Raw genomic sequence first — 17,764 nt, forward strand, 5'->3', positions numbered from 1 at the left:
AAACTGCCTTGTGAAGCGAAGACTGTCCTCACTTTGCACAAATGTCCTCACTCCGATGGTCTAAAACCAGTCCTCAGAAAGATAGCTGTAAGAGAACAGAGACAGAGAGAGAGATAGAAGAGAATAAGAAGAGCTACACTGTTGCTGAGTGACTAAGAAGTGTTGAAACTTTAATTACTCTCTATTCTTTAAATGTATAAATGGCATCAAAGAGGCTTTTTTTATTTTTTTTAATTGACTTTAGTGTATGATGGAGGATGCATGTTTGTCGTTAAGAGACAGTGTGAGAGGGGTCAAGGTGGGACAGACAGGAAATGGTGGACAAGAACAGAACTTCCTGTGTGAGAAAAGAGAGTGCTGCATCTTCCCTTCATATGGTGTGAGTGTGTTTGTGTTTTGAGGGGTCTTCATGTCACAGTCTGAGGGGATGCTTTGACTTCCTGCCACACACACACACACACACACACCGCACGCGCGCGCACTCACACACACATGGAATTCCCTAGATAGTACAATAATGTCTGTGGTCCCAGGGTTTCCTGGTCCCCCCAGGGTTTGTTTCCTGCCATTTGTAGCGATTTAACAATTTAAAGTGAAAATCTTTCATGTGAATACAGGACACATTTAAAATGTAGTTAAAGCAGAAATATTCACTCACTAATCATTTATTTGGGGTTACATAGAAAAAAAAAAAACTCCCTAAAGTGAAGATAACACCAACACCCTTGAGAAATAACATGGAGGAATTTCATATTCCTTACCATTAGTTATCTTTACTGTTTTTCATTAGCTCATCAACATATTTTTCACCATTTGTAGAACTTCTTAAATGCATTTCATAGTTACAATTGGTAGAGAAAATACATTTTAATATAATTTCTGTATCGTTCTTAGTTTTTATGGATCACACAGAGTGGAAAACTGTTATCTTTTAGGTTAAGTAACATCTATTATAGGTAATTTGCATGTGTCCCTACCTTAAACTTAACAGTACAGTTGTCCAATTTAAATATTGTCTAAATCTTACTACAGTATTTACTTCTGTTCATTCTAATGTATGTATGTATGTATGCATGTATGCATCACTTTCATCTGAAAATAGTCAAGACTCTGTTAGTTGAATACATGATTTTTATTATGGGCTGTTTATGTTGACAGAAAAGCAGTGAAGTACACATTTAAGCAACGCATCAACATCTTAAAAACAGACAGAACGCCATAACGCCAGTGTTTCCACTTAATCTAATGTGTTCACCACCACAACGGGATTTCAGTGTCGCAATCTGTCAGGGCAAGAAAACAACTTAGTCATTTTGCAGAGCATCCACATTCAACAGGCATCTTTTTTTTTTTTTTCCACATTTTACTATGCGATCTGGATCAACAGTGAATAATGAGTTAGTGATGCATAAAGAGCGCAGGATGACGTGGATGATTTTTAGATCTGTGTTCAAGGATTCAGTCAGTCTTCTTATGTACATGTGATTTACAGTAACAGCACAGAAACATATGAGAAACGGCATAAAACGGCCATAAACTGGATATAGTTCTATTAAATCAGCAAGGAGTGAACACTGCCTTATTCAGAAAGCACATGCTTTACATTTGATGCCATATGATATGGCGATCCAGTTATAGTTAGCGGAGTGTTTATATCTATGACAGACTCATAATTCGGTAACAAACCACACAAATGGTCCTAGTGTGAAATATTCTGTACATACACACATACTGGCATATCGCTACAGTAATATCAGAAGCATTGTAAAGAGAAATTATGTTTAACACATGTATACAACTTAAAATACATGAACCACAAAGCCAGATTTGCAGGTAAAACTATTTTAAAAACTGTGTCAATTATTGTGAACACACAAAAAATTGAATAAATCGCTTGACGATAATCTAGTTACTTTTAGAAGAAGAATCAATTATAAGTTTTCAGTTAATGACTACACTATTCACTCTTCTTTCCTTCTGTTGTCTGACACCAACAATTTCTTCCACATCTTTTTAGGTCTCTATTTGATTTTTTTCCCCCACCAATTCCAATTTCCCCTTTGCCTTGGTGTCATCATTGTGCTCTTTTGTGTGACGTGTCGTGGCAACACTGGTGCCACCCCTCCAAACTACAGCTTTGCATGCTGCAAACACCAGCGTTCCTCTTGGGGGATAGCCATTTGCAAAATATTGCAGAAATTGCTGCTGTTTGGCTAACTGTGGCTATGGTAACCCTACCAGAAATCAAAACAGTTGCCTACACAGCAAGTTGTGCTACCCTAACATGGGGAAAGAAGTACTGATTTTTGGTAGTGTTAGCAGCAGCTAGCAAAACTCTAGCAATTTGGCAATATTTCACACTGGGAAAAACCTGGTATCAGACTGGTGCATAGATCGGCGTACTCAAAGTAACTAAGGCATTTCCAATACTGGTATCTGTATTTTCAAACAGCTCTATCCATGGCCCAATCTTAAAACTCCCTGCTCAGTAGCTTGAGTAATTCTTATGACTGAATACACATATGTTACAAATAATAACACTGATACATGTGGTGGTCAGATGCATACATACAACAGTCAGGATGGGCCCAAACAGAACCACGAACGACATTCAAAGTCCACGCTTATACCGAGCTTGTCAGCACACTCGTGATCAAACAATACTCGTGGTATGTCATTATAGTCACAGTATCAGTCACATGGTAATGAGACTCATAAAAAGAGATTTATCATTAATAGTTTCTCTCCCGCTTGTTAGCCGTTAAACATTTTCCTCCTTCAATCCAAAAGGTCGATCCAGGTGTGACGGTCACCAATGGTCATAAACTCCAACCTCCACACAGCACATCGCGTTAAAAAGTTATTCATTCATTTGAAGCCATTTTTCATTTTTTTTCTTATAATTGGTTACAAGCCTTATGACCGGTAATAATTCTGTCGTGGCTTTGTGTGTGTGTCTGTGTTGCTTCTACACATTTATGTTTGTGTGCGTGTCCTCACCGTCTTCCAGGAAATCTTTGTCATTGTTTTATGTGTCCCCATGAAACAAAAGCCAGACTACTCAGTCGTGCCAGGAGGACAAGAATAACGCACGCCTTTGAAGTACAAGGACTGAAGTGTTTTGGCAGCCAAGTAAAATACTGCAGTGTAATCTGGGCATACACATAATAAAAATAATACTGAAGATCTAATCATAGGTACAGATGAATGGGGATAAGCTGTTTCTTTTTTGCATATATATATATATATCTGTCTTTTTCTGCTGTCTTCTCTTCTTTCTTGTCATTACATTGTTGTATCTCCCCCGTTTTCATTCCAGTAGTTCAAACTTATAATTTTCTATAATCCAGTGTTTGTTTTATTGATTACCAAATCTCCTATACTCACATCTCTAACATCTGCCTCTAACAACTAACCTCACTTTTTTGTTTTGTATACTATCACTTGAATAGCTATTAAAAAGCTGGCAAACCCTGCAGAGGTGGAAATTTTATGCATTTATTTTATTTATTTATTTTTTGCACAAAATACGTAGCCAGTGTGCACAGTCACTAAGCATTTGTTATTTTTTTAATTAAAATTCTTCAGGTATTTGCCACTTGAGGGTAAAAGCATGAAGATGACAGCAACGGAGCCAGACTGAAAATGAGTATTAGTAATTATTTGCTGTAATGCTACAGGATGATTCCTCTTTTAATAGGGTTAATATCCTCTGGGGGTGGGGACGGGGCTACTTACAGGCTTTAGGGGCAGGTGATGGGGAATCTTACATTTATTCAGGTATTTTCCTCTTGGAAGGAGGCACCAGGTGTGCAGGCAGATCTGATGGTAGTTCATGTCCCTCCAGTTTCACTTTTATCAGGTGATTGGCCAAGGCAAACTCCTCATCGTCGAGCATCCCATCCTTATCGATATCTGCCAGCTTCCAGATCTTTCCCAGCACTGTATTGGGCAGTTTTGACTTCACCATCTCCTTCTTGGCGTTGGCTCCCGTCACCTTCCCATTGACGGGGGATAACGTGTAGAAAATCTCATCGTATGCAGGTTTGTCGCGGGCAACGACCCACTCTGCCTCATCGATGCCTTCCCCGGCTCCTTCGCCGTACCCGTGGCCGAACGGGCCGTTCAGAGTGCCGTCGAATGCACCACCCTTCACTACTTGGTTGGGCCGCTGGGTTTCCTCTTGCCGGACCAGGACCATCAAGCCAGCGATGTCATTGGCTAGCATGTCGTCGACTGCCTCCAGGAGTTTGGATTTCAGAGGCTGGAACTTGGTGAGATCTTGAGCTTGGAGCTGGTCCTAGAAGCAAACAAACCACTGGTTTATGACAAGACTTATAATCATGCAATCTAAACCTCATCTCAGAATGCCTTTTCCCATTTACCTGCATCTTCTTCAGATTAGGGAAATCTCCAGGTGATATCTGATGCTCTCTTTCAATGCGTTTGTAGATATCTCCCAGGCTACCGATCAGCTCTTTCTTCTTGTTGTCTTTCCCAAACACAGAGGGCATGTCTTTCTTCAGTGAGCTGATGATATAGGCATGGACCTATTAATGGAGAGTGAAAGCCATCAGCAACTTCACTGGGAAAGTTCAGTCCTATTTCTTTAAATCAGTGCTTAATCCTTTAGATTTTTCTGTTTGATTTGTTGCATCTGGACACTGCAGAAAATATGTTTATTTATCACTGGAAATGCTCTTTGGGCAGATCCTCTCTTCTGGAACGGAGTCTGTTTACACTGCAGTTATTTCTTGATAAATCACAGTAGCAACACTTTAGATCAACAAAAATGTCAGGGACCGGCTGCTGTGCTGTTCCACACCACTTCACAACGCAACAGCTAACACACGGCATGTGTCATTTTTTTTTTTAATTCTTTGTGCATGTGTGGGCTATTTAAGTTATCATAGAAATGCAAATTGCTAAATTGAAAGATAATGATGAATAGATGACTAAAATGTATCGTAACTGCACTGGAATGGAAATCGTACTGATTTTTACTTGAAATGGGGACGTGAAGCGGTTTACCTATTTTTACAGCGGAGAACAGAGGACTGATAGAGAGCTTCATCATATGGTGCCAGAGCAACCACCTGAAACTCAACATTGGCATGAACCAATGAGGAGACCCCCCTGTTGTAGTTGTTATCCAGAGAAAGCAAAGAGGGTGAACTCCTATTACGGTATATTTGTGTGAAAATTCTGTCATAATTAGTGTACGAATTCTTGAGCTGTGGCCAAAAACATGTTTTGTGTGGTCGCTGTGACTTTGATCTCTGTTTGTGCCAAATTTGAAGAAGTTCCTGAGATACGGCGTTCACAAGAACCCAAATGTATTTTTAATGTCGCTGTGTTCTCACCCTTCACAGAAATTATCATACTGCTGTTGAACACTTGAGAAATAGCTATAACGTAGCATCATGCTGTTGCAACCATGGAGCCTGTGGACACTTAGCATTCCTTTAACCACATTAGTCATCTACTAAATCTTTCACATTACCTTTATTGACATTTGTTTTCATTTTCAGCACAAACTAAACATGGCAAAAGTACTGGGAAAATGTGTATTTGTTCTGTTGCTGTGGTGATAAATGTGTTTCCAGAAGTCCACCTCGCGTCCTTGAAACTCACGACAAAACAAACGCACACCCTATCAGCTGTCAAACAGGAAAAGTGCACTCAACTCTCACAGACAAATTGGAGTGTGTGCACGTTTACATCCTCTGCGTTTCCTCAAAACTACAACAGGCAGCGGACTGTCGCCTCTCATACCTGACTTCCTGTCCGGCGAGGAAACGGGAAATAATTCACTCACTCACATTTGTCTGGTTCTATTGGTTCTGTGTCAGTAAAGAGCTTTTTCTGTCAAGGTTAACAGCTGGACAGGTGATTGGGAGAATAAATAGGAAACACACACACACACATCTGTGATATTGACCATTTAAACACGTCAGCAGGAGTCCCTTTATGTCACAAAGTATAAAAAGCCTGACATGTTAACATATCAAATGTTCTAAACCTTGACATAATGAGACAGTGGCCATTTAAAACTTCCTGAAACACAGAATCACCTGGCTTAAACATATCTCCAGCCCTTCCGGGTGTACGTTACCTTGGCCAGTCTTGCCCTCTTGATCAGATCATTGAGTTTTCTTAGTGCTGCATTTCTCGGTAAGGACTGAATGTCCTTGAATAAGTCCTGCTCCTCTGCTTCGAACAGCTTCCTGTTGTCAGGAATCAACAGCGGATGGGACCAAAATGAGCCGATATAGACGCGGATCACCTGTCAGTGAATGAGACAGGAGGAATCAGTGGCAGGTTCAACCAAAACAATACATATTCTTGTCTTACAATAAGTAAAAGGTCTTTAAATAAAGGCATTTAAAGGCATCAGAAGCCTTGAGTTATACATACACTGATGTTCATCAGTAAACTGTATGAAAGTTACTGCAGAAACTATATCAACTTAATTCTACAGTTTACCGTACCTCTGGGGTGTTAACTATTTTCCCAAGTGACCACATCAGAGCTCCATACACTCTCATCAGCTGCTGGGTCTCTATCTGGTCAGCTTTGTTCAGCACAACTCTGGAAAAAGCAAAAGCAGGGAACAGTTTTGACTCACATCAATACTGCATGAACGCCCAGTTAAGGCTGATCTAATAGTAGAAACTATAGATCAACCTTAATTGGCTGTCTGTTCAGAATCATATAATATACTGAATGCAGTCTGAGGGAAATTAAAAGTTTTAGCACAACAAAACTTTTGAAAATACAATGCCATAAATTCATAGTTTTATTCCATTAGAAATTTGTGTGTTTGTTGTTATAATGAGAGTATGATTTATTGAGTTACAAAAAAGTTAGGTCACAGGGACCTTAAACTCCAACTTTTTTTTTCTTTTTTTTCCCCCAATTTCTGTAACTTGGGTCACTAAATCAAGGAAATCTAACAGTACCTGATCTTGTCTTCATGGTTCTTCAGAGCCTTAATCACCTCTGAGAACTCATCAGAGATGTCCAGTTTGTGGGCGTCAAAGAGTAATATGATCCTGTCCACTCGCTCTGCAAACCACTCCAGGACAGCTGCAAAGTCATAGCCTGAGAGGAAGAGGAAGAGAAGGAGAGCGGAGAACGAATAAAATGAGAGTGGAGAAAATAAAAAAGAAAGAAAAAAGTGTTCCACTGAGAAATGAATCTCCTCTCATTTTAAAAATAGCATTCTTTTGGACTGGTGGTGTATAGAATACAAATTAAAGACTGGAACAATTCATTCTACCTCTAAGGTTTATGATTCTTACAATGTTTAACATTATATATCATCCGAGTAGTGGAAAAATCAACTGCAGCAGAGAATGAAAACCTTGACAATGACTGCTGGTCTGTGGGATGAGGCAGTAACAATTACACCCATATTGCAACATGTTGAGAGAAAAGAATGTCTGTTTACTGATGAAGACGGTGCTGCCAAGGTTCAAACTAAACTAAATTATGACAGGGGAAACTCCAAACTATACATCGTTATTTAACCCCATCTCCTTTTAGAGGTGTTTATGCTGTAATGGGCCAATGTAGTAATAATACTTTTCACAAAAGAAGGGACTAATGAAGCGATGAACATGTTAATCCATATAACCTTCCATAATACAAGAATTATTTAATCACTGATTGATCCTGTCAGTTGGACTGCACTACTGACTTCTTTGACTTTCTGTCTCACTCAAGGACAAAACTTACCTGGGGGAATTCCACAGGATATGAGACAAGAACAAAGAACAAAGAACGAAGGATTAGTGGTATCAAATTTCCAACCAAGCATGAAGGACACACACCTGAAGCAGAGTTAATGGTAAATGAGTTACTATAGTAATGATTATTAATGGATTACTACCAGAAGGCGTTCTGTCAGTTGTTAGAAGCTTCATGTTAATTCAGGGAATGTCAAGTGGATCTTTTTTGAAGCTGTGTTTATAAAAAAAAAACATGCCATCCCTTTTAAATTATAACCTAAATCTACAGATTTTTCATATGAAAATTTGATTTCACAGACATAGCTGTGATGGATATTTTATTTTTTTTCACTGCACTGCTGCTCCTCTGAGCAGAGGAATAATTTATGCTCTGGAGTAGCAATACATTTTTAACAAAACTTGTGGTAATGCTGACACGATACAAGGGTTTCACTCAGAGAGATAAAAACTGGCCTTCCAACAGAATATTTCTATTTCTGAGTTTGCGATCATTACTCACTGGGATGTGAGCAAAAAGGTAGTAGTAGCAATAAGCGAGTAAAACATGGAAAACATGGTTTTTAGCTTAGTCTTAGGTCAGGCATAAACAGAGCGGAGCCGCTTCAGAAAAAACTGTGTGTGTTAAGAAAGATACAGATACCTTGATATTTTGAATTTTTGAAGATTATTCTTCACTCGGTTCACTTCTCACATGTATTACCTCCAGAGCCAAGTTTTTGTCTGCACCTTCTGGCAGTGAGAGTAATTATACAAACACTGCTGCCATACAGTATGTGTATGTTGTATTCCTTTAGTCCCTACAGCTTCTTCTTTCAGTCCTCTCCAACAAGCACTGACGTCTTTCTTTGCTAGACTGTGATTCTTCTTGTTTTATCTAGAGCATCAAGAACCTTTCTTGGAAGCTGTCTAGGTTCTTTTTCTTTCTTCCTGACCGCCAGAGATGGTGATTCATAGAACCTTAGTTACACTCCTAACTTTTATTTTTCCCGCCAGCTCTTTCATACTCCTAGTTGATGTAGTCAACAATCTCAGTCACTGCGGTTACTCTTCAGCTCTGGAAACAATCATTGCTGCTTGTTGTAAAACGAATCCCTGCCAATGTGCCAGAACGTCGCCATAAACTCTGGATATAAAACACCATACAGCAAAATGCACAGCTTTACCGGATACAGATTTGATGAATCAGCGTTGCGTGAGCTTGTTTGGCAAGAGCTTGAACGTAACAGACGTTCATTTATACGTAAAAGTCCCACACACCAGTTTTGCGGTGTAGTGTTTCTTTACTGCACAATCTGAAAGGACAAGTAATCTTGCTATCTGTTGTTGTAGCATCTTGTTTTGACAGTGTCGGCCAGAACTCTTATTGCCATTATAAGGCCCTGCTGCTACAAACAAATGGCGACATTAAATATGTCAGTTCCCTCGACAGGATGAGGTTGTGAATGTGACTTCTACATCTAAGTACTGACTAACAACTCAGAGACAAACACATTTTTTCCAAAGCCATGTGACAAGCCTGGTGAAGAACAGCCGATAAATTCTTCAAAGCCAAGATATCCATTTGCATAGTTTTTTGTTTGTTTGTTTTTTTACAGCTGGTCAATGCCAAGATTTATTATCTACAATACCTCCATACGGACATCTACGTAGGCATCTATAGCCTGACAACTCCTCCTCTGGTAACACACACACACACACACAAATAAAGCAGGCAGATATACACAGAAATGAAAACACAGAAACATATACTACACATACGGATGGAAATGGATGAAAGACAATGAACACACACAAACAACAATTTCACCACACACACCCACTCACACACACAGTGTCCCCAGAGAAAACACAGCTGTGCTGACTCAGTAGTTTAGATTTAGCCTGTTTTTTGTTTTTTTTTGTCATCCAACAAACAATAGCACGGTCTCACCTCACGTGTTGTTTATTTGGTTTGACAACACATTCATGAGACACTATGACTAAAAAGACTGAGTAAAACAGAACTGATGTGGGTCTGTTTCAGCTCAGCTACTTCTACTAATATGAAGAATTCTGAAATCTCGTTAGCGCTCACAGACTTCATTCTCAGTTGCTTCCAAATAGAAAAGCTGGAGACAACAACGCTGTCATGACAAAACATTTTTCAAGTTTAGGTTCTGAAGTAAATCCAGATCTCAGCTGACCCAACACCCCAAAATGATGTAATTTGCTGAACTCAATGACCGGGAATTTGTGTATTTAAAACAGCCTGAGTATATTTCAGAATTTCAAGATACTGCTCCTGCACAACAACAGAAGAAATACTGCCTAGAGGAGCAGCTTACAGATGCCACTATACAAAAAATAAAAATAAAAATAAAAATAAATCATAGCAGCAGAAATCATTATGAAATTTTAAACAAAAGTGTGGAAAAAAATGATGTGATTTATTATTGTTATGTAAGAAATATTTTGTCCTGGACCAGGGTCGGCTCTAAATGCAGTCCCGCCCTGCTACTCCATGTACTACCGACCTATGTACAATGTTACTGTAAATGGATTAAGCTCTATTAAAATATACCTCATGTATTGGTCAAACTGAGACTGATGCGTTCAATGTTCTGCTATCATATCAACACTATAAATGCCAACAATCCAATAGTTTGGGCCTTACTTGGCATAAGAACCCAAAACAGAAGAGGTAGACATGGGGAGAGGGGCTAAAAGTAGGGAAGAATAAATTATCACTTTCTTTAATTATCCCACCTCTTTTGTTCAAGTTAGCAGTTGGTATGGCAATGTCCCCACTGAGCCTTGGGAATGCCAGCCATGACACATACAGACACAGTGTCAACTTGTGAGAGCTGGGGGGTTCAAACTAAACTTCATCCTCACACTCTTAGCACTGCATGTTAGTTCACACCACGGGTGAGATCCCTCAGCTAAAAAAATATACACATATCTAAATACCTTAAAGGGTTTTATATTTTCACAAGGATTTGCCACAAATACTATATTTTCTTACTAAGCCAGATCTAAACAGATGTAACTACAGTGGAAACTGATATTGATCACCAGCTGAATGAGAAAACATGTGAAAGAATCATTCCTATACAAGTCCTGTTTAAACAAGTATTGCAATTAAGTAGACCATTTAGTGCTCAATTTTTACTGCACTCACAAAATACTTTGCCCCAAAGTAGTTCACCCTGGCTATCTGAAGCAGGTGCTGCATGGACACCGAAAGCATGACATGAAAAGAATGATGATCAATTCCAATAATCGTTTATAGTGATCCATTTGACCTGAACTGAGGAGCTTACTTTAAGCGGTGTCCACTGTACTTGGCAATAGGTGCATTTTTACCGTCATTAGACGTAAAACAGTGAAGTGATGGGAGTGCTTATGACATGTAAAACATATTCTTGGCTGCACCTAAATCCCACTTGTTGCAGTTTCTGTATATCAGACACTGTAAGTGGTCTTAAATCTGCAGCTCTGTTTGTAGAGCTTTAAATTTATTTAGTAGAGTAAAAATATTAAAAGGAAAGCTGTTTGCATGGATGTGTGTGTGTGTGTGTGTGTGTGAGAGAGCACATTAAAGCTCATCTTTCTTGTCACTGCTTCCTGTTCTTTGAAATGAATGAAGCATAATCCTCCTGATAGAAAAAGCTAAAATAAACACACAGACACAAATGTGCAAAGGAAACGCTGACATTGTAGTTCAGAGTTCAGTGAGACTAGGGGGCTGCAGCTGAATGGGTCCAGTGAACGAACGCCCACACACACACACTCACACACCAACATAAACAGAGGAAAAACACAAGTGTGTGTGTGTGTGTGTGTGTGTGTGTGTCTCTTACCTCGACTGATTCTCTGTTTCTCTCCAGACAGAATCCCTGGTGTGTCGATCACACTGATGCTTTCCAGCACTGGGTTAGGAAGCTGGGCACACACAAACCTACACGCAGAGAGAGGAGAAGATCAGGACAGAAGTGTAAAGTGTTTCAATAACAAACATCATCCCACACCAGACCTCTACCTCCCTTATCCACTCTCCTCTATCTCTGCTGCTCTCCCTATTTCTCTCCAGCTGAATAAATATGAACAGGTTAAGCGGTCAGTGTGAACCCTCTAATCCCCACTGGCACTAAGCATTTCTGAGGACACTACTGCAAGAGTAAAGAGTTTTTGGCAGTCTCCTTTTTCCAGGGGGATGATTCTGCAAAGATGACTGGCTGTATCTCTCTCTGTTCCACAAACACAAGGCAGCCATTAAGAGAGAAAAGCCTGACCAGCGAGCAGAGGGAAATTCAATCACCCAGGAATGTAGCGCTGTGGTGTTGATTCTCACTTGTACTCTGGTTGCTCTGTCTTCTCCACTGTCCTCCCCAGTCTTCCCCTCCATGTTTACATACTTCACCTTCGTATAACATTTTGCCTTTTTACTGCACACACCAAAGACATCAACCAACAACTTCCAATGTGTGCGTTTCCACTGAGTGTGCACCAACTTCTACCTGTTGAGGAAGGCGTTTCCAAATGCGTTCAGCTTTCTGAAGGGCTTCTTGGGGTCAACCACCAAAGCGTTGCCGGGGATGACTCCTTCTGTGTCGCCGTGCATCACCGCGATGAAGGAATCCGTGGTGGGTTCAGGGCCAATGCGCATTCCAGGAAAATCCTGCTCCAGCAGGTAGCTGCAGGTGAGATAAGAGGAAATAGCGTCAAACTAAACAGGATAAGAGATAGTTTTGATCAGCTATAATCCAACCATGCACAAATGACATTTCGGTATGTTGGAATAATCCTTCGAGGGAATTTTATCTGAGACAAACAATAGTATTGTAGGGGCACTGTGAGGCATAAATGACATGATATCCATCTTAAAGAAAAACGTATTTAAAGAGTAACTTAACATTATCCATAGGCTGAATCCAGTAGCAGGACAGATGTGCATGACATCTGCAACCTCTAATTTGACAGAAGTGCTTTTTCATAATGATTTTGCTGAAAGGAAATTAGTCTGAATGGTGAGCCGCAGTCCCACAGGTCTGCCTTGAATTAGACTCTGCTGGAACAAAGATTAGGGGAACTGTGCATGATCATAAGCTGGATGGCTGCCACGCACCAGCTCCAAAACAAGCAGTATTGAGTTTGCTGCTACCCGCATGGACCAAGAAAGGGCCGTTTGAAGGTGAGTTTTGTCAATTTAAGCCCCTGGAAATGTATTATTCTCAAGCAGTGCCTTACAGTGAGCAAAGCATGAGGAAGAGTTGAACAATTCTGGTGATTTCCAGTAGCAAAAACAAAACAAGAAAAATGTACATCTAGTTTCTAATCAGAATGAATCAGTATTTCAGTTTGTGGGTTGTTTGGTCAGTGTCAGTCAAATCTGACCAAACCACAGTCACTCAGTGTAAATGAACAAGATTAACTGAGGTTTGGAGTGTAAAAATGTGAACAGATGCAACTTCAGTTTAATCACTGTTAGCCATGCATGTTTTTAATATATTAACTTATATGGGATTGGTGATGTTGGACTGTAGTAATAAAACTGACTAGACTTGATCCAGTGGTGGATAGGTGCAGTTAAAATCTAAAAACAGTTAGTTGTTTCCAGTCTTAACTTAAATGCAAATCATATTTATACTTGGCTTTATTGGCCAAGTATATATGCGCATATAAGGATTTCTGCTCTGCATTTAACCCATCCACTTGGAGCAGTGATCAACCATCCAAGGTACCCAGAGAGCAGTTTAGGGGTTAGATGCTTTAATCAAGGACACTTCAGCCATGGATAGAGAGGGAATTTGAACCACTGATCCTAGAGTCCCAAGTCCCAAGAGTGTGATATAAATCACAAGTATATATTTCTCAAAATGTGAAACTATTCCTTTAAGATATGAAGCCAACTTTTCAATCTGTTTAAAGCTAAGAATGTGAGGTATTTGACTTAAGATCCCTGTGATTACTGTCAGAGCTGTCTCACGGCAAATGTGAACTAATAAACTGCAGAAAAGATCTGTAAAGATCAATTCAGTATTCTGCAGCAGAACCTCAAACCGTCAGCTGCAATTATTTTGTGCTGGGACAGATCACAAAGTCATGATCACACAGAAAATATCCAGACTGGTCTAAGAGGAGATTGTGTGAGAATTTGGTTTTGCTCTTCCTCTTCTGAGAGAATGAATGGTAAAACATTTGCCTACCGACAACCAAAACAGCTGAGCTGAAAAATATTTACAGACAGGAACATAAAAAGTTATACATGCATGGTTTGAACTGGGCACATTCTTTAGGAGACCTATAATCGGTTCTCTAAAGAAATCCAATTTGTGAATTTTCTTTTGCTGCCAAAAAGTTTTATCTTTGACTTACAAATGAACAATCCTTTGACGCAGCAACACAGCTGACTTACATCTCACATGGTTTAGGAGTTAAAGGGCAAAACCTCAGCTGTTAATGCAGTGACATCACACATCTTGCAAATGAAGATTAGTGTGTTTCTGTTGAGTTTCACAATCCCAACAATGTTAACACAGACCATAAAACAGGGATTAAGGCAAGTGATTTACAGCTAGAAGGGTCATACCCTTGAAGTGTGTATATATGGGATGTGTGTGCATTTTAACTGCTGCCAGATGTAAGGATGGTTCCCCTATAGACAAACACGCACAACTTGTCAGAGGATCCAGTAGTGCCTGGTAGAGCCATCCCTATGCACACGTGTCTGTGCAGAGCCTTCCTCTCTGGAAAGACGTTACGCAATGCATATGCACAAGTATGTGCATCTAAAATCTTGTGTGTTAGATGTCACAGAAACACTACATCTGTGTGCAGATCACACACACGTATCAGCCCTCAGGATCTTATTTTGCATTCTGTGCAGGTTGTTAATTTCCTGACACTAAGATCAAACGGATAAAAGTTTCACAAACTCAAAACCTCGAAGTTACATCTTATCCGGTTTATTTGGAGCACTTTAAAGATGTAGCAGAGTAAAGACAAGTTTTTCACATTATGACAGTGCCCAGATGAAACTGTGGGACTGAAGAAAATCAATATATTCAGCGCAAAACTGAAGACAGGCTCTGGTTGCTGATCTGTGAATAACTGCAGAGGTAGAAGAGCTCCATTACTTATTATCCGCACCTTGTCTTCCATTCATTTATTCTTTCTTTTAACTCCCACGCAATATGATTTCAATAAAAAGACATTCATTGAGGCTCTTTTAAATAGACACATTATTTTCAAGTCTTGGCCTTGGTAATGTATCTAGGAAAATGTGCTTCTGACAAAGAAAGAGAGCCAGAGTGATACTCTTGAGGTATGAAGTTACAGAGAGGCTGTGAGTGCAGCAGCTACGACCAATAGTTACTCAGCAGTTTGTACATTCTGCATCTTACTGCTACAGTGCTGCTGGAGCGGGGGTCAGGCTGCTGACTGGGAGCATTGTCATCAGTGACAACGAGAAAGAGAGAGAGAGAGGAAAAGACAGCATCAAAGTGATCGGACACAAGAAGAGGAAGAAGAGAGAGCAGGGATGTCTGCGTGGTCAAGCAGGGATGTCTGCGTGGTCAAGCAGGAAGTCAGTAACAGCATCCTCTCTCTGGCTTTCAAAGGCTTAACACACTAATTACCTCCTATTATGCCATGCAAGTGTGTGTGTGTGTGTGTCAGAAGGGCAAGATGTGAGGAGCAGCCCTGCAGCTCAATAAGGGACCCGACACACAGCTGCTAACATTTCTCACTATCCACACCAGTTCCAGACATACTCCAGGTCAAATGCTCCGGCAGAACTTTGAACACGGCTGAGGTAAAGTAAAAAGTAAGCATCGACTGCGGCTTTAAAAGGATTATTATCAAGATGTGTGCATTAAATATTAATGCGCAACAACAACAACAACACACAGACAGTAGGTGCAATAACACAGAAAACGTTGGTGCAGGAAAGAGGAGGCTGTCCAGAGTAATTTAATCGAACGTCTACCGTCAAGAAGCCAGTTAATTAGTTCAGTCAGTTTAATCAACAACAACGCCCACATTCGTATACTTTTCCCCATGATGTAAAGGATTTTGACGTAGCCTCAGGGCGGGACAGCTCAGCATGAGCCCTGATGGCGGGTTCATACATCACAGCATATCTCTCTATCGATAAACACTGATGGTCTGATCAGAAACAGCAAATCTGTGACAAATGTCTGTCCTGGAGATTACACAAGTATTAACGCAGCTTTAGTTTCTGGAGTCAGCAATAAACAAGAAAGCAATCAATGTTTTTTTGCTTTCTAATGAATAAAATGACAAGATGAAATTACTATTTTTGGCCCCTGCATGAATGTATCATGAACTTCATCTGAAGTGAAGGGAGGACATTTATTTACGCCACACCCTGTAGCCACTAATGTCCTTCTGTCAGCTTGATCTTCCATATGCATAAGTATGTATAGCACACACACGTCATCAGGGAAGGCTGCGGTGCCATGTAGAGATGCCTCCACACGCAACAAGTTTTGCGTGTGTGGGTGTTAACGGTGTCTGTCAAATAAACTTTTTATGGATTCAATAAAGCTTGCAGAGGTGTGGCTGCTCAGTTAGGCCGAGTGGCTGATGTTTATGTTTTTCATATTCCCTTTTAGATTGTTTTCTATTCTATTTGTGTTTTATAGCATCTCTTTGCGGTTCTCCATGAATTCTTTGTTTTTTTTCTGTCAAACTGCTGGAGGAGTCAGTTTGGGTGTGACAGCATCTCCCCCTTCTATCTTTCTGATGGCCTCTCTCTCATGCGTTTGTGTGCGATTTCCCTTTCTAAAACGAGTGCATGTGCAGTTTTCTCACCGTATGAAGCTCGTCTTTCCAGTGGAGTACTGTCCCACCAGTAAGACCATGGGCTTGTTGTCAAAGTCAGCATCCTCCAGCGCCGGGGAGTGGAACTCATGAAACTTGTAGGTCTCCTCCAGCGGCAGGAGTTTGGTTTTGTAGAGCTTCTTCAGTCCATCGCTGACAGTCTGAAAGACCTCCGGCTCCTTCTTCCTCCTGTCGTCGGTTCCAAGCCAGCTGAACATTGCTGCTGGTCGCTTGTGGCTGGACTAGTCAAGCCTCCAATAGGCGCAGTTTGTTGATCAGCTGGACACTTGTGTCACCTTATTCAGTGTTTGAGTCAATAAATTTGTGTCTTAAGGTGAAGCTCCAAGACGGTATTTCCGCACAAAATTAATTAAAAACTAAAAATAAGATGAAGTTAAAACCTAAACTTCTTTGAAGGTAAATAAAAACTTTATTTACGCCCGAAAAACAAGGCGTACAAGCAAACACTATTTGATATTGTTCTGCCTCTAGGCTGTTTTTAATGGAAATGTTCACAAGTCTAAAAGAATTTTGCAAATGTATCTTGAAAAAATATATATATTCTATTTTTTAGCTCACATCAGTCTAAATATGCACTGATATATAAATGAAATTCTGAATGAGATTTAACCTGCTCTTAATGGGTGGTGACTGTTGCTGTTGATTATATTCAGGTGTGTTAATATCAAGCTCAGCTGAAGGATATTATAAGATTCAGTCTCTAGAAATGTCTACAAATTAAAAACAAAGAAAGAAAGAAAACCTTGGGATTATTTATCAGTGAATGTATCATCTACATTTAAACCTGACCATTCACTCTCATCATCCAGTCCATGAGTCCTCCCAGGTCCAGGCCACTGTATGCACCACAGCCGAGAAACAGCTTGTTTTTGTTTACTAATCTATTTCAGTAAACAAAAAAATGTCGAGAAAAGTCTAAATCATCCTGCTAGGGCACAGCATCACGTTACCGCCGTTCAGTTTCGTCCGGGAGCTAGCAGAGGAATCCCAAAAATGATGCACCGAGCTGCTGTCACAGCACAGCCACCGTTATTGTTCAACTGCTCCCGCTCTTCTGCTCCCAAAAACAACAACAACAACCCAAACCTCTTCAGGATTAACTATTATTACTGTCGTTATCGAGTCAGAAAATAGGAGCAACCTGATAAGCCAACGCTGACGGA

The 17,764-nt window shown here is 40.2% G+C and overlaps 1 protein-coding gene across 1 annotated transcript; it reads right to left on the reverse strand.

Moving 5' to 3' along the window:
* Positions 1-1,342: 1,342 nt before the first annotated feature.
* Positions 1,343-17,764, reverse strand: ehd3 (EH-domain containing 3). The gene is made up of 8 exons (XM_084560502.1): positions 16,572-17,764; positions 12,254-12,430; positions 11,597-11,694; positions 6,963-7,104; positions 6,492-6,591; positions 6,116-6,286; positions 4,386-4,550; positions 1,343-4,300 (listed from the first exon to the last, which is right to left on the reverse strand). The coding sequence occupies exons 1-8, from the start codon at positions 16,796-16,798 to the stop codon at positions 3,773-3,775; spliced, it is 1,608 nt and encodes a 535-aa protein (XP_084416628.1). The 5' UTR covers positions 16,799-17,764; the 3' UTR covers positions 1,343-3,772.

Source organism: Chelon labrosus (genome assembly GCF_963514085.1).
Source record: "Chelon labrosus genome assembly, chromosome: 14".
Lineage (NCBI taxonomy): Eukaryota > Metazoa > Chordata > Actinopteri > Mugiliformes > Mugilidae > Chelon > Chelon labrosus.

Coding starts and splice junctions, on each gene's coding strand:
- ehd3 (XM_084560502.1), bottom strand. CDS start 16,798: ATGTTCAGCTGGCTTGGAACCGACGACAGGAGGAAGAAGGAGCCGGAG. Junction 7,105..11,596: donor GAAACAGAGAATCAGTCGAG/GTAAGAGACACA, acceptor TCTTCCTCTCAG/GCTATGACTTTGCAGCTGTC. Junction 4,551..6,115: donor AGAGGGCAAGACTGGCCAAG/GTAACGTACACC, acceptor CTCCATTAATAG/GTCCATGCCTATATCATCAG.